The following is a 20,536-nucleotide window of genomic DNA, read 5'->3' on the forward strand; positions in this document are numbered from 1 at the left end:
CTTTCATTTGTAAAGTTATTGGAAATAAGTTATTTGAAATTTTCTTCGATAATTTGGATTTGTCAATTTTTCCACATAAATAAAAGATGGATTTATCATCTAGATAAATTTTTTGATGCATACATGTTAGTATGTTATTTGAAGCATATAACATTTTCTTATTTGGGGGGGGGGGACCATGATAAGACTTTGGGGTTTACCTTTCTTAAGCGGAATGCTATAGATTAGTTAGTATAAATTATAGTCAATTTCCTGCTTCATCTTTATCGTCATAGTAAGATAATTATCCGTATCTTTCTCGACAACAACGAAACATTCTTATTTCAATTTTTATATGTAGTATACAGAAGTATTTTCTACATATTTTTCCAATAATTTTGACCATTGTCAATGTGATTCCCATCTAACTTTTTGACCCGAGCAACGCTGGATATCCTTTTGCTAGTAAGACATATATTATAATGGCCACTCGTCCCCAAGGGGTATAATCATTCAGAAGAAATAATATTGATCATTGTCAATGTATATCCCACTCCCACCTTGGCCCGAGCAACGCGGAGTAACCCATTGCTAGTATATCTATTTATCAGATTTATACGTCGTTATTCTTTATTTTTGGTTAAAAATGATGTTCCCTTTGAATTTTTAAATCAAAAAATGTAATATTTATTACTTTCAAACACATTGAATGGTTATTTTAAGGAAAGAACAGTGCCTTACAATTTGTTCTCTTCTAGAATATATCAGAAGAAGAAGCGTTTGGCTATTGTGGAGCAAACGACTGAGAGAATTTAGGGAGGTACTCAAACGTGGTGTCATAACTAACAGTCAAACAGCCGAATTTTCTTCCGACACATCCTGGATCATAACCAAGTGTAAATCACTACCACTCCCTTATATTATGCTTGTTACTAATAATAATCCATTATGTCGAATGACTATAAATGTAATTAACAATTCTTCTACTGGAATTTGAATCATGCTTGGTTTTTTTACCTTTAATCATTATATATCATTAGCTAGCCGTAGTACAGTACTTTTTCTATAATAAAATTGAAGATAACTCCCATAGAAATTATCATTGTTACTCTCCGTTCCAGATGTACACACTCCCACGTAACTACTCAATACAATAATACTAACAAATTAATATGATGTGTTCCCTCCTCAAGAATGAGAAAATAATATTAGTAGTTTGAGAAAAAAAAATAATTTGTTGGGAGGATTTTCGTAAAAGGACCACTCACTAATAAACACAAACAAAATTCATTTTAAAATATCAGCGTCTATATTAAATATTTAATGTTTTTTCTCCAACGTTATTGTTTTATGTAAACTTAAAATAACCACATTGTGGAAAAAATATTTTAGTTGATGGTTCGTTTTGAATAAGTACGTTTGTCTTTACATAGATTTTTATATTCCTGTTTTGGAACAAACTATCAAATTGCCATTTGATTTAATTTTAAATACTTGTACTTCGTTCACCCCTTATGTTACCATGACTTTTATGACGTATATTGATTTTTATATCTATTAATAACGATGATTAACTAATGTCATACATTAATACTGAAGATATTTTCTTTATTTATCGAAATATATCTTACAATTGAGTTGTTTCATATAAAACGGTTAAGAAGATGGAAAATAATTGTATATGAGTGGCAGATTGAATTTGACTAGGGCTTATAAAAATGTTGGTTTGGTTTTCTCATGAGTGATAAAGACATTTTTGTAAGAAAAATTAAGCAGCCAAACCAGAAGCAGCAGATGGAACGTAGCACCATTTCTTGACAACGGGCTTTTGGACCTTTCTGGGGTTCTTTCTGGAGCGAGAGCAAACTTCTTTGGGTACATCAACGCACTCCTCAACAGGTTTGAGGCTGGGAACCAATTTGGTGACTTGTTTGCAGGACTTTTGGGGTTCCAAGTTACAGTTCTCCTCTGGGACTTCTTGGACGATGGTTTCCTTCTTGTCAAAGCACTCTTCGGGTCCGGGTTGGGGAACACAGCCGGAGGGACCACACAATTGTCTGGGGACCTTCTTACATTCAGTTTGGGGACTGTATTTCTTGACGTTCTTCTTTTCATTGGTGCATACTTGTTTGGGCCATTTGGTACATTTTTGCTCAGTGGTGTAACCTTGGGTGACGTCCTCACACTTCTCCTCTTGGATGGTCTCACAGTTGACAACATCATCCTCAACATCGTGTTCGTGGTACTTGGTTTCACACTCGGATTCGTAGACAGTCTTACATTCTTCAGGTCCTTCACCTTCGCAAACCAAGGGAGTGTGACAGAACTTGACAGTCTCATCAACAGCAACCTTCTTGTATTCGATGAAGCAACTCTTTTTGAAGTTTTCTTCGCACTCTTCCTCTTGTTGAGGTTCAAAGTCGGTGGTGTAGGTGGTGTGACATCTCTCGGAGTAGCTGTGGTGACATTCAATGTGATCATCGTATTCGGTTTCTTCTACCATGACGACCTTGTCAATACAACGCTCACCAGCAGCGGCAATGGATCCAATGTCAAGTGGGACATCATCACCACCTCCTTGACGGGCCAATCTGTTGTCAGAGGCAGCTGGGTGTTCAGCATGAGCGTGATCATGTTCATGGTGGTCAGCATGAGCAGCACGGGCAGTTCCACGAGCTCCATCATTGAAGGGGAATGTGTTGAGAAGGGATCTTCCATCACGATTGGCTAAATGAATTCTTGATCTTGGTCCTCCGGCAGCAGCAGAAGATCCAATCAAAGCAATTAAACAAATACACTAAAAATGAAATTAGAATATTAGATCCCTTTTTATTTCGTTTTCAGAGGAGAATTACCTTGAATTGAGATGCCATTTTGAATCCAATTTAGCCTGTGTCAACGCACACTGCTAATCACAAACTTAGACTGATGCCATCTAGGAATTAAACATCTGTTTATATAGGTAACCTTATTTAGAATACTGTACTAAAGAAGTAACTATTTTTTTATTGTGATATCATCGAAGCTTGCCGGCACATACAGCAAATCTTCATCTTTTGTATTAACTCAACCTTTATTCATACTTTGAATAATAATTATTCTATTTTTAGCATCTATTTTCAAAAAAGGAAGGGTTCATTTTTTTTAAGTATGTTGTTGTTTTATCGTTTATAAAATTATTATAAATGTGATTTTAATAGTTGTTGATTATTTTAAATGTAATATAATTTACTTACACATGGTATTTAGTGGAGAAATCTCATTTTATCCTACTTTCCTCATATATCAGGGACGATGGCTACACAATAGTTTGAGAATTTACAATTATCATTTAGCTAGGTTAAGTATATTTTGATTTTAAGGAGGAGTAGATGCATTAAGGAGGTTCCCGCTTAATGCAATTTTAAACTCTTTGGAATTCAGTTTACAAGGTGTTTAAAAAATATGTATCTCCAAGGATTTTTATTCCATTTAGTATTTTTTAAGTGATCCCATTTTGAAATAATAAAATTATCTACTCATCGACAATGGATCGCTTTATTGTTTCGACCCAAGTAACTCATTCTAAAGGAAGGAGTCCACTCTATTCTCTTATGAAGTATGGTAGTTTTCCTCCCATGAATTCTCCTCCCGTTGTACCTTGCAGAATTCGAATCCGAATTTGAACATCTCTAGAGATCGATGATCAAGTAGGAAATATATTCCTTCGATCCCCTCGATCTTCCTTTTAAAGGACATGACGTCATGAAATGAGTATTGAAATCAGAAAAAATATCATGGTAATGTTGATTAAATTGCTGGTGCATCCCCCATAAAAAATGTGAATATTTAAAAAATACAAAATGGAACAAAATTCCTTGGAGGTGCATATTTTTAAAAAATTATATATTTCATATATAAATTATATTCTTTCCTCAAGGAATCGTCTGGGTGCGAACACACATTGAATTCGAGTGAATAACTATGTACTCCCGAGTGCGTTGTCAATGAGCTACAGCAATTTTTTTCTAGTACTCAAAAACTATGATAAGCGATTAACCCCTGTATTTTGCAACAATTGTTCATTTTTTTTTCTTTTGAACAGTTGTGTATTTTTGAATTTTTTTGAAAAAACTTCAAATTCAATTATTTTCAAAAATTAATTTTTTTTTTTTTGCGAATGGCTATGGATATTTGAAATTTATTTTCAAAAAATGTAATGTTTTTTTTTCAAACCAAGCCTCTTCCTCCCCCCCCCCAACAACAAAAAAAATATATATATGTAATCCTGTAAACGCCCCTGACCATGTGCCTAACTTTCAGACATTCGTAAAACTATGCCATGGGTTTTTGAAGTTTATTTCAAAAAAACAATTTTTTTTTGAACAGTTATGGATTTTAGAATTTTTTTTTTTCATATTTTAAATTTCATTTTTCCAATTTTTTTTCAAAAACATTTTGAAAAAATTAATTTTTTTGAACAGTTGTGGATTTTTGATTTTTTCTTTAAATTTCATATTGAAATTTATATCCAAAAATGTTATTTATAGGATTTTTTTTTTCAAAAAGCAATTCAGAAAAGATTAAATTATTTGAAAAAAAAACAGTTGAAAAATCCATAGACATTCTCAAAAATTAATTTTTTTGGAAAAAATTCAAAAATCCCCAGTTATTCATAATATATTAATTTTTTTGGCAAAAACTTCAAAAATAAAACTTTAAATATCAAATTTTGGGGGAAAAAAATCAATAATCTACAGCTATTTATTCAAAAAATTAGATTTTGTAGAAAAATAATGCAAATATTCCTAAACTAATCTATAAAAAATTAAATATCATACTTTAATTTTTTTTGAATTTTTCTTTCATAAATACACAGCTGTTTACTTAAAAATTAAATTTCAAATATAAAACTTTTGAAAAAAAAATTATAAAATACACAGTTGTTCACAAAAAAATAATTTTCTTGAATTTAATATTTTATATATTAAATTTTCTAGCAAAAAAGCAATTAATTTTAATTTTGGAAGGGGGGAGCTACAGCACTTCCCATTACCCCAAATGATGCGGATGACATTTGTGACAAACAACTATTTTGTTATATTTTTTTGATTGGAAAAGTATTTTAAGTGTGGCGTCCAACTTTTTTCGGTCTTTTCATTCTATGAACGTACTTTGATTTGTTTCAAAAAATGTCGATAGATGGAGTAGTTAGAAAATTGTACATGGTATCTTGCAAAAATATTCATGTTTACACAATTATATTTTACTATTAATTAATAATATTAAATAGAACTAAATAACTGTTAATTAAAAAGGGAGTAATACCTTTAATGACATCACAATGGATCAATGTAACTTTTTTTTAAATTGTATTTTGGCTCTAACATACCGTCCAAAAAATATAATATCAAATTCTTTACGACCGCCTTAAGGCAACACTACAAAATTACAAAACAGTTCAACTATTGAATCATCATTATTTTATCATCCTGATTTCAAGTATAAATCATGGAATCAAGGCAAATTTATTTGAACAAAATTTGTTGTGGAAGTTTACAGTTGACCCTTGGTTATGTACCTTTATATTTGTTCATTTGAATCAAAATATGAGTGTGGCACAAAAAGTCATGCTTGCATTGCCATTTGATGGAGTCGATTTTCTTTAAGTTTATTTAGCAGTAACGTGTAATGTTAAATGTCTATTTAATATAAACTTTCACTGGTTAGCAACATCCATAAATATTGGATCTAATAAATTCATACTTAAAATAAATGAACTTTATTTTTATTTGAAGATAAAAAGTCCAAGAGATATCCAAAATATTTCTCAATCCAGTATCTCAATAAATTCAAACAAAATTGTTGTCATAGTCATTACTCTTCTAAAACTAATCAAAGCATTCCATCGACAGAGGGCACAGATCTTTGGATTTAGAGATTTTAATCAAAAAAAATTCAGAATTGACTTTAGTAATTCTTTAGACAAATTAATTGGAGCATCATTAAAAACTAATTCAAAGGTCCTTGATGGTGACATCATACAAAGTGGAAAGTATCATTAAATGGCAACTTCTGTTGAATACTATATTTCTCCTGGAGATTAAACATTGAATATAAATTAAGTGGAAACAATATATCATTCTAAATCCTGCCCCCGAGAATTATTACTGAGCGATTTACTTGCAATGATAAATAAGTCTTCTTTCAAAAGATACGTATAGAATAATTATGTAAGAATTAATTGTATTACATATAGCATGAAAAGGGTTTTTGACCGTCAAGCTATGTACATTGTACACCTTCACTCATAATCGATATAGTTTCAAGCCAATTTTAAATTAGAAAAGTTCAACTAAAATTGAATTTGCTTATTTTCACTAAATAACGACCTTCTACTACAATGGTACAAAATAAATATGGAATAACTTGAGTATCCTTCCGAGTTAGAAAGTAAATTTGTAACATTTATTTATCCAAAAATCAGTAAAAGACAATTACATCAGATGGAAATTTTGGAGAGACAATGAATAAATTTGATATCTAAGTGGCAGTTTGAATTTGACTAGGGCTTATCAAAATGTTTTATGATCAACGTGAAGAAATTTCGGAAGAAAAATTAAGCAGCCAAACCAGAAGCAGCAGAAGGAACGTAGCACCATTTCTTGACAACGGGCTTTTGAACCTTTCTGGGGTTCTTTCTGGAACGAGAGCAGACTTCTTTGGGTATATCAACGCACTCCTCAACAGGTTTGAGGCTGGGAACCAATTTGGTGACTTGTTTGCAGGACTTTTGGGGTTCCAAGTTACAGTTCTCCTCTGGGACTTCTTGGACGATGGTTTCCTTCTTGTCAAAGCACTCTTCGGGTCCAGGTTGGGGAACACAGCCGGAGGGACCACACAATTGTCTGGGGACCTTCTTACATTCAGTTTGGGGACTGTATTTCTTGACGTTCTTCTTTTCATTTGTACAGACTTGTTTGGGCCATTTCGTACATTTTTGCTCAGTGGTGTAACCTTGGGTGACATCCTCGCACTTCTCTTCTTGGATGGTCTCACAGTTGACAACATCATCCTCAACATCGTGTTCGTGGTACTTGGTTTCACACTCGGATTCGTAGACAGTCTTACATTCTTCAGGTCCTTCACCTTCGCAGACCAAGGGAGTGTGACAAAACTTGACGGTCTCATCAACAGCAACCTTCTTGTATTCGATGAAACAACTTTTCTTGAAGTTTTCTTCGCACTCTTCCTCTTGTTGAGGTTCAAAGTCGGTGGTGTAGGTGGTGTGACATCTCTCAGAGTAGCTGTGGTGACATTCAATGTGATCATCGTATTCAGTTTCTTCTACCATGACGACCTTGTCAATACAACGCTCACCAGCAGCGGCAATGGATCCAATGTCAAGTGGGACATCATCACCACCTCCTTGACGGGCCAATCTGTTGTCAGAGGCAGCTGGGTGTTCAGCATGAGCGTGATCATGTTCATGGTGGTCAGCATGAGCAGCACGGGCAGTTCCACGAGCTCCATCATTGAAGGGGAATGTGTTGAGAAGGGATCTTCCATCACGGTTCACCGAAAGAGTTCTTGCTCTTGGCCCACCGGCAGCAGCGGTGGATCCGATCAAAGCGATTAAACAAATATACTGAAAAGAGATATTATAATATTAGATCATCTTTTAACTTCATTTTGTTCAATTTAATTACCTTAAATTGAAATGCCATATTGTGTTTAGTTGAGCCTGTGACAATGTACTTCTTATCACACTGCTTCAAATAACTGATGGATAATTATGTTCAATAAATGCTTATATATACTTTTAATACTCCAGACAAACAATGCCGAAAAGGTATATTAGATTAGCTTGCCGGGTTTTTTTTTTCCTATACATTTTCCTTGAAAATAACCCAATGAATACGTGGACGATGAATGTTCCGTTTAATAAGTAGAAAGGGTCATCTTGATTAGTAACATGGGTATGTACTTGTGAGTAATAAATTACAGAATGGTTCAAAATTAAATTCCATTTAACTTAAACATATTTAATTTTAGATTATTTTTTTAAAGATCTTTTGTAACTTAAGTCATAAATATTGTAATCAAACAAATCGAAACAGAAAAAAGTACCCTCGTATTTCGATTGTTCATTAATGTTGCTGTTACTGATCGTGATTTTGTGATAAATGTACAACTAAGGTTGTAAATCCTGGGATTTTTTTAGCGTGCAAGTTTTGTTATTTCTGGCAACCTTAAGAGTCTAAATATAATGTGTTACTAAGATTAATTTATATATTTCTGTTCTTTGTACTGTAAAACAAAAGATTTAAAATTATTGTTGAAAATTCTAAGGATTTTTGTGCTAGGCTATCATAAGACTGTTTGTTTTTTCTTTTTTTTTTCAAAGCTGTTATCAGTATTCTTTAAAAATTATTATATAATTATTAAGTATTATAAACAGTAATCCCGAAAAAATGCTGTGTAGTTTATTACTTAGGACTGAAAACTGCAGTCCCGTTCAGTTCAGTCTCGATCCGGTGTAGTTCATTCCTGGATATAGGACCTAAAACTTAACAAGTTTGGTCTTCTTTAACGTCATACAATATATTTTTATTCGGGTGTAATATTGACGATCGGAAGGACCGACCATCTTAAGGACCGGCACCAAGGACTAATATGACTAGATCAAATAAATAAGGACTGAAACATCACTAACTACGAGTGTGTGTTCTCATAAATGAAGTAGAGTAACAATAAGTATTTGTTAAGAGTTATAAGCATAAGTCCCTGGTTGACTAAGAGTAGAATTGAGGATGGAAAATGGAGTCATTCCTGCCTGTTTTCTTGTTCGATATGGAGTGGGACTTCGGTTTATTCAATTCCTCTCATAGCTACGTCATGACTCCTATGCTCCTCAACTTCAAAACTATCTCCAAATTGTCTGAATTACGCGAAAACTTCCAAATCTTTCTTGTCATTTTTTGCATCACGTATCCAGTTAAGTTTGTCATTGGCTGATTAGTTTATTTACATGTTAGACACCTATAGTATGAGGTATTTATTAGACATTGAATGCACACAGAAGTGTCTCAAGGTGCATTAATCCATTATGAATCAATATTTACGGTGATAAAGATATGCTCCTAGAGTTATAGAAAATATGACTTGCCGGTATGCTAAAAAAAAACCCAAAAACCAACATGGTAATCCTTACATTTTTAAGAATGTTTTGAAATAGAGCAACTTATTTTCAGTATTAACTGTGAGCAACTATGAGAGATTTTTCCATTTCGTATAGAGCAAAGATAATCAAATTAAATGTTTTAGGAGAATACTAAAAAGTATTGACGATAAAATATAAATTCAAAGAATTCGTGACCAGTAAAAGTCATACAGCGTATGTTTCTAAACAAAGATTAGTTTTTGTATGGGCTGTAGAGGGAGTACTGTGCAGTCGACTAGTGATGAATAGTCGATGAGAGACGGATATGAATTATTTATTGACAATAAATGACACCATGATAAATCTAAATAGTGAGAAAGAATGGAATCCCAATCCTTAAATGCAATTTATATCTTGGAAAAATCTTAGTCTTCTTCTTCTATTTCGTAAGATATAAACACCATAAATCGTTCATATCCGTCTCCCGTCGATCACTAGTCATCGATGACTCATCCCTCATTTCCAGTGGGGACTACTGACTGCCCAGGCCTCCCTTTACAGCTATACACTACACAAGTTCTTTAGAAACATAAACCGTATGACGTCACTAAATATCCATCTTCAAATTGGGAATTAAATGTCTGAGGGATGCATTTTACAGGGAATTAATTAACTGAGAATGAAATTACTAGGAATGAAAAGACAAGGAATTAATATAATAAAAATGAAATCACCTAGAATCCAAAGAATTATGTAGCAGTATATGTATCCCAATTCACTAACAGTGGGTTAAAGTCATGTTTTTGATAACATTGCTTTGAGTTTGGAATGGTAAGAGGGTTGTTGTGTTTTTAACTTTCATTACATCCGGGAACTTTTCCTACAAAAAATAAAGGCCAAAAATTAGTTACCAATTATGTTATTTCTTCTTAACTGTGAAACTATTATTCAATAATGATTGTTGGGAATTATCCACCCCTTTAAAATAAGCAAATAATAATTCAACCAATCAACATTCAGAGCACTGAGTAAGAGGACAAAAACACAAACATTGACATCTGACAATAAAATAAAGTATAAATTTTTGTGTTAGTGAGGTTACGCCGTGATATATATCACGTGTACAAGTGGGGATTTTGTACCATTTATAACTTGTAAAAAGGAAATTGTACAATATGCTTATCCAACAATTAGTACGGCTTTATCTTGCTAACACAAAAGTACCCTCTGTATTTAGTTGTCAGCTGTGGGGTCCCTCTTCTCCCTTGATACGTCTAAACTAATTCATAATTTATACTTTTTCATAAATACAGAAAGTAATCAGCTATTCTATACATATGCTCCGTTTCCAGAAGAACAGGAATACAATTTCTCCCTCGTCGTTTGTATAATATATATATATATATATATATATATATATTGGCCATTTTATTATTTCGATGAATAAATTTTTGCTATTTCTTTATAGAAATCTTATCATAACTACCCTTTTAATCAAATATTACTAAGTCATATTATAACACAGTATCGAATAAGATACTATGTAGATTTTAATAATATGTATTTTATTTTAGAAATAGTGAAGAAATAATATGACAGTGATAGTTTCCGAGGTTATAACATTTTTTACTCTTAAAACAATCCCCAAATTAAAAGTAGGCTTAATAAAAAATATATAAAAGTGTTTTTATTGAGTCTACTTCTTGTTCTGAACTCGCTATTTTAGGCTGAAAAAGGATGAATAACAATACTGTTCTTTAGACCTCTTTACTTATTGATGACACATTGTGATGAGGAATATCATAGCTTATATCATAGAATAATATAAAATATGCACCTCCAAGGAATTTTGTTCCATTTTGTATTTTTTAAATATTCACATTTTTTATGGGGGATGCACCAGCAATTTAATCAACATTACCATGATATTTTTTCTGATTTCAATACTCATTTCATGACGTCATGTCCTTTAAAAGGAAGATCGAGGGGATCGAAGGAATATATTTCCCACTTGATCATCGATCTCTAGAGATGTTCAAATTCGGATTCGAATTCTGCAAGGTACAACGGGAGGAGAATTCATGGGAGGAAAACTACCATACTTCATAAGAGAATAGAGTGGACTCCTTCCTTTAGAATGAGTTACTTGGGTCGAAACAATAAAGCGATCCATTCACGATGAGTAGATAATTTTATTATTTCAAAATGGGATCACTTAAAAAATACTAAATGGAATCAAAATCCTTGGAGATATATAGTTTTTAAATATATCTTATTTTTTTATAAATTTTACTTTGAATTTTTCTAAAATATAAGCTATGATATTCGTCATCACTATGTATTATGAATAAGTTATAAGAGTGAAAAAGAAGATTGTCGTTTTCGATCATTTATCAGCCTAGAAATTGCAATAGAACCAGATACAGAATCAATAAAAAACAAATTTTACATCCTACTTTTAATTTGAGGATTGTTTCAAGTGTAAACAATGACTTTGAACGATAACAGTCATAAATTAATAAAATCCCAGATATTTCAGAATTCAGATGACTGAGAAAAAATAAAGATTCTTTTTGGATTCTGTGCTCAAAGATAAATTCCTTTTTTTTCTGGAATGTATTTGTATGTTGATGAGTGATCCACTGTGTAATATACATATTAATGGTCTAGTTCTTGACTACTTTAATTAAAATACTAAAATATAAGTATTTTCATGCACATTAATATGTTCAAATTCCCAGAGTTATAATATTACTCATACAAACATAATAACCATGATATTTTAATAGATCAAAATGAAAGGATATTACCAATTAATTGTTGATAATTGATGGAGATCGGTCATGAGAAATCCATTCACCGATTCAAGAGAGAGATGGCTTAAGATATCGCCTCGCTACGTCAATAGTCTTCACCAACAAGTCGAAAAAAGATGAAACGGAGAGGCTTTACTCTTTCTGCAAGGATCGCACGGAGTCATCCTTCCATCTTTTTTATGAATGCAGAAAATTAGGGACGCACTCAGAATATAACTAAAAAACGAAGATTGGCTGATGGCTATGCCATCGACAACACGGGCTTACCTAAAGGCTGGCGCAGACATCACGAACGTTATCTGCATTCTATAGTTCACCCGAACTGTGGGCTCTATAATACAGACGACAGGACTCGAGGATTTCATTGACGGACAACTGAGGGTAATTCAACCGTTTTGAATGAACAATGTTGTTGATAGATAATTATTTATGAGAACTGGGTCGAGATCCTCTCTTCTTTCAGTCGCGTGTTAGCCTGCTTATCAAATCTACCGGTTTTATATGTTATATATGTGGAAGAGGGCAAGGGAGGGATGAATAATTATTTCATATATTGAATGTTAATTATTGTTTTTAAGTTATATTTTCTTCATAAATGTTCTTAACCGTATTAAAAGTTTTTTGTCAACTCTTATGATTCAATATTATGTTAAGAAGAATAAATGGCTGCATAATTTGGAAGCAAAAAAAAAATTTGTAGTAGATGATTAGAATAACCACAATGTGATTATACAAGTTGCAACTTGTACACAATGAAGGATTTATAGTACTTAAGATGAAGATAACTCAATAAATGGATTCTTGGATATATTCTTGGTGTCATTTTTGACTATTTTAATTCAAATTATTCAAAATTAATTATGTAGCCCATTATGAAGAGCAAATGTCTGCAATATTTTACTGATAAATACATAACGACCGAGTAATTTTAATAGGTCTAAATGAAATAAAAGTATCAATGCTTTTCAAGGCAACGAAATTATCATTTGGAGAATAATGTTGCTTTAATATTAGTTGCAAGACATAAAGTTATTGCAACCTGGAGACACCAAAGGATTTAGACTACTTGCGATGAGCATAGCGTAAAAATTGAATATTCTTGGATGATCGACATATTAATGCTGTGATATTTCAGAAAGGGGGGGGGAAGGAGTCAGGAGGGCTTGGGTTGGAACAGCTGTACCCCCTCCCACCAAATTAATTGATTCTTGCCTTTTAATAACAATGTTGTTTTCGTCATTCGGGCAAATTACGGAGATAAGCAAAAATTCAATATTTAAAATTTCTCTCCAAAAAATTTAATTTCTCGTGAAAAGCTATGGATTTTTGAATTTTTTTTTTTGGCAAAATTTAATATTTAAAAATTTAGTATTAAAATTTTTTTGTGAAATGCTGTGAATTTTTGATATTTTTTTCAAAAAATGTAATATTTCAAATTTTAATTTATTGAAATTTATTTCCCAAAAGATTTAAGTGTGTGTTTATGAATTTTTTTTTTTTTTTCTTGAATATTAAAATTTTTTTTTCCAAAAAGTTTAATTTTTGAAATTTTTTAAATAGTTATAGATTTTTGAATTTAAAAAAGAAAAAAAATTCTGGAAAATAGTTATAGATTATTTAATTTCTTTTTCAAAAATTTTAATTTTTGGATTTATTTTGTAAGAATTCCAAAAACAAGTTCCCCCAAAAAAAAAATATATAAATAGTCCTGTATTTTATTATTAAGTTCAAATGCCCACAGTTATATTACTCATAAATACATAATAACCTCGTTATTTCAATGGATCAAAATGAAATGGTAGTATCAATTAATATTTGGTATATTTAATTGTAATTAATTAATGCATTTTATGACGTAACTTATATAATTTAATTAAACTAGTTGTTACTTTAGTAGACAGCACTAGATGTACACAGCATATAAAATATATCCAATATTCATTGTGATTAGATAGAAAGGGAAGGGCTATATTTTTTTCGCAATTAATAATAACTTGAGGTGTGGACTCGCATTCTATGATTTGGGCTCGACTAGTAAATTTGATTACTTTTGAGACAATTTGTCAGAGATTTGTAAAATTTTACGAATGAACTAATTCTTTGATATTAATAACTTGAGACATAAGTAATTTTTCGATACTGATGACTTGAGATTTGACTTGGTTTAAGTTCTTATGATAGACCTGAGTGGAATTGTAAAAAATGTAATTTAAGTCAGGAAATATTTATATTAAATCGGTTTTTACTTATAACCAAGGTTGTGTCTTTATCGGTCTTGCAGTTCCGATTCTTGAACCGCTAAAACTGGAACTGACAAATTCGAACCAAGACCGTAATATACTGTTTATCAGTTTCGGTTCCTATGCTTTTGTTCCTATAAAGAATATATCAATAAAGAAAATACAATATATATTATAACATAAATTAGCTTTAATCAATAATTCAATTTTCTGATTTTTTTTTTTTTTTGCAATTGCTGCATTTTTCAAAGATATTTCTACGTCGTCATGGTGATATAGTTGTATCTAAGTTCCAAATACCTAAGGGCTTCTTATGAATCTGGAAAAGTGGTTTTAGGCACTAAATGGTGTAAATAAAAGAGGAAAGGGTATGGGGTAGATTATGGATCCAGGTCTGCTACTAACCTTGTCAGGGCCCTATAATATAATAACCATAATATTTCTTAAGCCATGATATCCCAAACTTTACCATGCCAGGGTCCCCCAGAATAATACATTTTTAGGTGAGGCTCTCTTTATACAAAAAATGTATACTATGTATGTGTAGACTGAGAGCAATCCTCAATTCTGCATCCTCCTCCCCCCCCCCCACTAGCCTCCCTCCCTTCAATGCCCCAATTTGAAATCTATTGTCTTAAGCAACCTTCGTTTTTGGAGCTCTGCCCTAACTTGGAGCAAATACACACTCTGCATATAAGGTAGCTGGGGTCCAGTTTGTATCTAATATCGTTTCCTGGGCCCTAATTTTTTAGTGACCCTCTTTTTTTAAGTGCCTTTTACCAAACTGAGCCTTTATAAAAAAGAACCGAAACCAAAGACCAGAACTGAGACCGATAAAGCTGATTCGAGACCGAACCCGTAGAAATGAAAGAACTGATAGAACCTCTGAACATGAACTAGGTACAACCTTGTTTATAAGTAGTCTTTTATATGGCAAAGGACAGTGGCATAGCATCAGTGTCATCTTGTGGATATCCGTTTGCTTATGTCCTAGTGAATATTGAAAAAAAATATATATAGACAATAAAAGAACGATTACATTAGCCAGGGTGGGATATTTTTGTCCAATTGTCCTACTATTCTCGTCTTTAATCGATGCAATACATAATTAATTTTACAAATGCACCATTTCAAATGGATTTTCAATACAAAATATTTTGAATAAATTCAAATATTACTCATCATTGGTATGAAGTAGTATTCAACCCCTTTGTTTAGTTTTATTTAATTTAGAAAGTCATATGATGATGTATCTTTATGATTTTTTAGTTATTTGTTCATTTTATTTTTATAAAAATATTAACCATGAACCCCCAAGATGGGATTTCCTTCAATTATGAATATTGGTATTGTGATGCTTTGTTGATTTCTAGAAGGGTGCGTTAAAAAATAAACCATATATAAATACATTAGAAAAAAATACTATTTTGTGAATTGCTTAATTTAGATAAATAAGTATAGCTTTGAAAATAGCTTTTGGACATAAAAATGGAAAATATGATAGGAAAAAAAAAAGAGACTTGGATTATTTAAGGTTCATGTGGCAACATTTTCGAAAAAATATCAATAAATTTTGATCTTAGAACAAAAAAATGTTTTTGTGAGGTTTAGTAGCTTACATGCATTAGCTTTGAAAATAGCATTTGGACACAAAAATGGAAAATATGATAGGAAAAAAAGACAATTTCTGTATTCTGTATATATCGCAAATTGCTTGGTTTTTTCCCTTCATATTGGATTCATATTTAAGGTTCATGTGGCAACATTTTCGAAAAAAAATAAAAAAATGAATCTCGATAATTTTGATCCTAGAGGCAATTTTAATAAATATATTAACATGAACAAAATGTTTTTGTGAGGTTTAGTAGTGAAAGATTAGATTTTTTTTCTTGGAAAAAAAAAAAAATTTAATAGGGCTTGATCCCCTGATTCCAAATATGACTTTTTTTTCTCTCAGGTGTTCCCAAAAAATATTCCTGCTAATCCATTGGATGATAAATCAGTACCTGGCATCAATATTTGATAGACTGATGACGCAGTCATAAATATACTTCATTCTAATAGGAATGTGCATTGTGCAAACTAAAAAAAAAAAATTCTCCGCAAGATGGTGTGACAGTCTGTAACTTGTTTTAAAAAAATGGGGGATGCTAGAAGAATTTACAGCCCCCTCATTTTGAGTTACACACCTATATTTTATTTTTAACTAGCGGTTTAAGAATTCCAAACTATGATATTAAGGATTATAGAAAATATATTTAAAATGCATTCAGATCGGACTAGTATGATTATATGAAAACAGCACTTTTATCGTCCAAAGGATGCCCATATTGGGTGGAAAATATTATTACATCCATTTTAGCAAAATTCAGAAGTCTTAGAAATAAATTGTCCATTAAGGCAGAACAATATTTTTTTATAAGAACTCTAAATAAGAGAATCTTTAACGGATAAAATGTTCGATCTAAACTTCATTTTTGGTTATCTTTTTGTATTTAACTTATATAAAAATGTTAAAGGATAATATCTGTAACACTCCCAGGCTGAAACACTTAATCTATGCAAGTTTTTTTATTTCAGTTTAAAAATGTTGTCATTGTGGAAGATATATTAATTGTAGGACGGTACTTTTCATAGATTCTTTGGTACTGATGGAATAATAAAGGATTAATATTGTACAAAGTCCGTTAGGCTTTGCCATTTAACTGCATTAGGTTAAGTGACGGAGTTTTGTTCCACTCCAGATGTTAGTTGAACTCTTTGGTAGAGTTCATGGAAATATGCTGCCAAGTTCCCAATACGTCATAATGTTTCCACATCCAATAGATGTGGAAACTTACCTAAAAATAATATAATTGTCGCACTAAATTGTAAGCACTGTTTCAAGAAGTTATGTTAGTATATTAATGCACTGAAGGTAAATATATGTTTTTTTTGGTAAAAATATATTTTAAACAGATATACCTAGAGTGTGTTATTGTAATACAATTTAAAGGAATATAACCCACAATAATTAGTTATAACTGTGAAATAAATTGAGTATCCTTCGAGTTAAAAAGTAAATTTGTAACATTTATTTATCCAAAAATCAGTAAAAGACAATTACATCAGATGGAAATTTTGGAGAGACAATGAATAAATTTGATATCTAAGTGGCAGTTTGAATTTGACTAGGACGTATCAAAATGTTTTATGATCAACATGAAGAAATTTCGAAAGAAAAATTAAGCAGCCAAACCAGAAGCAGCAGAAGGAACGTAGCACCATTTCTTGACAACGGGCTTTTGAACCTTTCTGGGGTTCTTTCTGGAACGAGAGCAGACTTCTTTGGGAATATCAACGCACTCCTCAACAGGTTTGAGGCTGGGAACCAATTTGGTGACTTGTTTGCAGGACTTTTGGGGTTCCAAGTTACAGTTCTCCTCTGGGACTTCTTGGACGATGGTTTCCTTCTTGTCAAAGCACTCTTCGGGTCCAGGTTGGGGAACACAGCCGGAGGGACCGCACAATTGTCTGGGGACCTTCTTACATTCAGTTTGGGGACTGTATTTCTTGACGTTCTTCTTTTCATTTGTACAAACTTGTTTGGGCCATTTTGTACATTTTTGCTCAGTGGTGTAACCTTGGGTGACATCCTCGCACTTCTCTTCTTGGATGGTCTCACAGTTGACAACATCATCCTCAACATCGTGTTCGTGGTACTTGGTTTCACACTCGGATTCGTAGACAGTCTTACATTCTTCAGGTCCTTCACCTTCGCAGACCAAGGGAGTGTGACAAAACTTGACGGTCTCATCAACAGCAACCTTCTTGTATTCGATGAAGCAACTCTTTTTGAAGTTTTCTTCGCACTCTTCCTCTTGTTGAGGTTCAAAGTCGGTGGTGTAGGTGGTGTGACATCTCTCAGAGTAGCTGTGGTGACATTCAATGTGATCATCGTATTCAGTTTCTTCTACCATGACGACCTTGTCAATACAACGCTCACCAGCAGCGGCAATGGATCCAATGTCAAGTGGGACATCATCACCACCTCCTTGACGGGCCAATCTGTTGTCAGAGGCAGCTGGGTGTTCAGCATGAGCGTGATCATGTTCATGGTGGTCAGCATGAGCAGCACGGGCAGTTCCACGAGCTCCATCATTGAAGGGGAATGTGTTGAGAAGGGATCTTCCATCACGGTTCACTGAAAGAGTTCTTGCTCTTGGTCCACCGGCAGCAGCGGTGGATCCAATCAAAGCGATTAAACAAATATACTGAAAAGATATATTATAATATTAGATTTTCTTTTGACTTCATTTTCTTTAATTTAATTACCCTAAATTGAAATGCCATATTGTGTTTAGTTGAGCCTGTGACAATGTACTTCTTATCACACTGCTTCAAATAACTGATGGATATTTATGTTCAATAAATGCTTATATATACTTTTAATACTCCAGACAAACAATGCCGAAAAGGTATATTAGATTAGCTTGCCGGGTTTTTTTTTTCCTATACATTTTCCTTGAAAATAACCCAATGAATACGTGGACGATGAATGTTCCGTTTAATAAGTAGAAAGGGTCATCTTGATTAGTAACATGGGTATGTACTTGTGAGTAATAAATTACAGAATGGTTCAAAATTAAATTCCATTTAACTTAAACATATTTAATTTTAGATTATTTTTTAAAGATCTTTTGTAACTTAAGTCATAAATATTGTAATCAAACAAATCGAAACAGAAAAAAGTATACCAATCTGGCTGAAAGTTGGTGTATGTTCCTGAAAGAGATGATACTACCTAAACATAACCTCGATTTGCGCCAGTAGTGTCATATATCGGACTTTGGAAGGAATTTTCAAACGATCCTCGTATTTAGATTGTTCATTAATGTTGCTGTTACTGATCGTGTTTTTGTGATAAATGTACAACTAAGGTTGTAAATCCTGGGATTTTTTTAGCGTGCAAGTTTTGTTATTGCTGGTAACCTTAAGAGTTTAAATATAATGTGTTACTAAGATTAATATATATATTTCTGTTCTTTGTACTGAAAAACAAAAGATTTAAGATTATTGTTGAAAATTCTAAGGATTTTGTGCTTGGCTATCATAAGACTGTTTGTTTTTTCCACTTGATCATCGATCTCAAGAGATGTTCAAATTCGGATTCGAATTCTGCAAGGGACAACGCGAGGAGAATTCATGTGAGGAAAACTACCATACTTCATAAGAGAATAGAGTGGACTCCTTCCTTTAGAATGAGTTACTTGGGTCGAAACAATAGAGCAATCCGTTCACAATGAGTAGATAATTTTATTATTTCAAAATGGGATCACTTAAAAAATACTAAATTGAATAAAATCCTTGTAGATATATAGTTTTTAAATTTATACTTTGAATTTTTCTAAAATATAAGCTACATATGATATTCGTCATCACTATGTATTATGAATAAGTTATAAGTGTGAAAAAGAAGATAGTCGTTTTCCATCATTTATCAGCCTAGAAGTTGCAATAGAACCAGATACAGAATCAATAAAAAAAACTTTTACAAATTTTAGATCCTACTTTTAATTGGGGGATTGTTTCAAGTGTAAACAATGACTTTACAATAATAGTCCAAAATTAATAAAATCCCAGACATTTCAGAATTCAGATGACTAAGATAAAATAAAGATTTTTTTTGGATTTTGTCCTCAAAGATAAATTCCTTTTTTTTTCTGGAATGTATTTGTATGTTGATTAGTGATCCACTATGTAATCGAAATATTAATGTTCTAATTCTTGACTACTTTAAACTAAAATACTAAAATATAAGTATTTTCATGCACATTAATAAGTTCAAATTCCCAGAGTTATATATATTACTCATACAAACATAATAACCATGATATTTTAATAGATCAAAGTGAAAGGATATTACCAATTAATTGTTGATAATTGATGGAGATCGGTCATGAGAAATCCATTCACCGATTCAAGAGAGAGATGGCTTAAGATATCGCCTCGCTACGTCAATATTCTTCACCAACAAGTCGAAAAAAGATGAAACGGAGAGGCTTTACTCTTTCTGCAAGGATCGCACGGAGTCATCCTTCCATCTTTTTTATGAATGCAGAAAATTAGGGACGCACTCAGAATATAACTAAAAAACGAAGATTGGCTGATGGCTATGCCATCGACAACACGGGCTTACCTAAAGGCTGGCGCAGACATCACGAACGTTATCTGCATTCTATAGTTCACCCGAACTGTGGGCTCTATAATACAGACGACAGGACTCGAGGATTTCATTGACGGACAACTGAGGGTAATTCAACCGTTTTGAATGAACAATGTTGTTGATAGATAATTATTTATGAGAACTGGGTCGAGAT

The 20,536-nt window shown here is 32.3% G+C and overlaps 3 protein-coding genes across 8 annotated transcripts; all 3 read right to left on the reverse strand.

Annotated features, from left to right (window-relative positions):
- Positions 1 to 1,562: 1,562 nt before the first annotated feature.
- LOC139904674 (uncharacterized) lies at positions 1,563 to 2,988 on the reverse strand. Its single transcript, XM_040720182.2, has 2 exons — positions 2,835 to 2,988; positions 1,563 to 2,776 (listed from the first exon to the last, which is right to left on the reverse strand). Exons 1-2 carry the CDS (start codon positions 2,850 to 2,852, stop codon positions 1,748 to 1,750), a joined length of 1,047 nt encoding a protein of 348 aa, XP_040576116.1. The 5' UTR covers positions 2,853 to 2,988; the 3' UTR covers positions 1,563 to 1,747.
- A 3,424-nt stretch (positions 2,989 to 6,412) lies between these two features.
- Positions 6,413 to 12,416, reverse strand: LOC121125088 (uncharacterized). 6 transcript variants are annotated; one of them, XM_071891298.1, is made up of 6 exons: positions 12,205 to 12,416; positions 11,932 to 12,153; positions 9,856 to 10,001; positions 8,452 to 8,521; positions 7,668 to 7,944; positions 6,413 to 7,606 (listed from the first exon to the last, which is right to left on the reverse strand). In XM_071891298.1, exons 5-6 carry the CDS (start codon positions 7,683 to 7,685, stop codon positions 6,578 to 6,580), a joined length of 1,047 nt encoding a protein of 348 aa, XP_071747399.1. In that variant the 5' UTR covers positions 7,686 to 7,944; positions 8,452 to 8,521; positions 9,856 to 10,001; positions 11,932 to 12,153; positions 12,205 to 12,416; the 3' UTR covers positions 6,413 to 6,577. The 6 variants fall into 6 exon arrangements, with proteins under 6 accessions (XP_071747399.1, XP_071747398.1, XP_071747397.1 ...); XM_071891297.1 differs by having other exon boundaries at positions 8,452 to 9,000; XM_071891296.1 differs by having other exon boundaries at positions 8,452 to 9,101; positions 9,173 to 10,001.
- A 4,820-nt stretch (positions 12,417 to 17,236) lies between these two features.
- On the reverse strand, positions 17,237 to 18,648 carry LOC139904726 (uncharacterized). The gene is made up of 2 exons (XM_040720186.2): positions 18,492 to 18,648; positions 17,237 to 18,430 (listed from the first exon to the last, which is right to left on the reverse strand). The coding sequence occupies exons 1-2, from the start codon at positions 18,507 to 18,509 to the stop codon at positions 17,402 to 17,404; spliced, it is 1,047 nt and encodes a 348-aa protein (XP_040576120.2). The 5' UTR covers positions 18,510 to 18,648; the 3' UTR covers positions 17,237 to 17,401.
- Between the last annotated feature and the right edge of the window lie 1,888 nt (positions 18,649 to 20,536).

Source organism: Lepeophtheirus salmonis, chromosome 10 (genome assembly GCF_016086655.4).
Source record: "Lepeophtheirus salmonis chromosome 10, UVic_Lsal_1.4, whole genome shotgun sequence".
Lineage (NCBI taxonomy): Eukaryota > Metazoa > Arthropoda > Copepoda > Siphonostomatoida > Caligidae > Lepeophtheirus > Lepeophtheirus salmonis.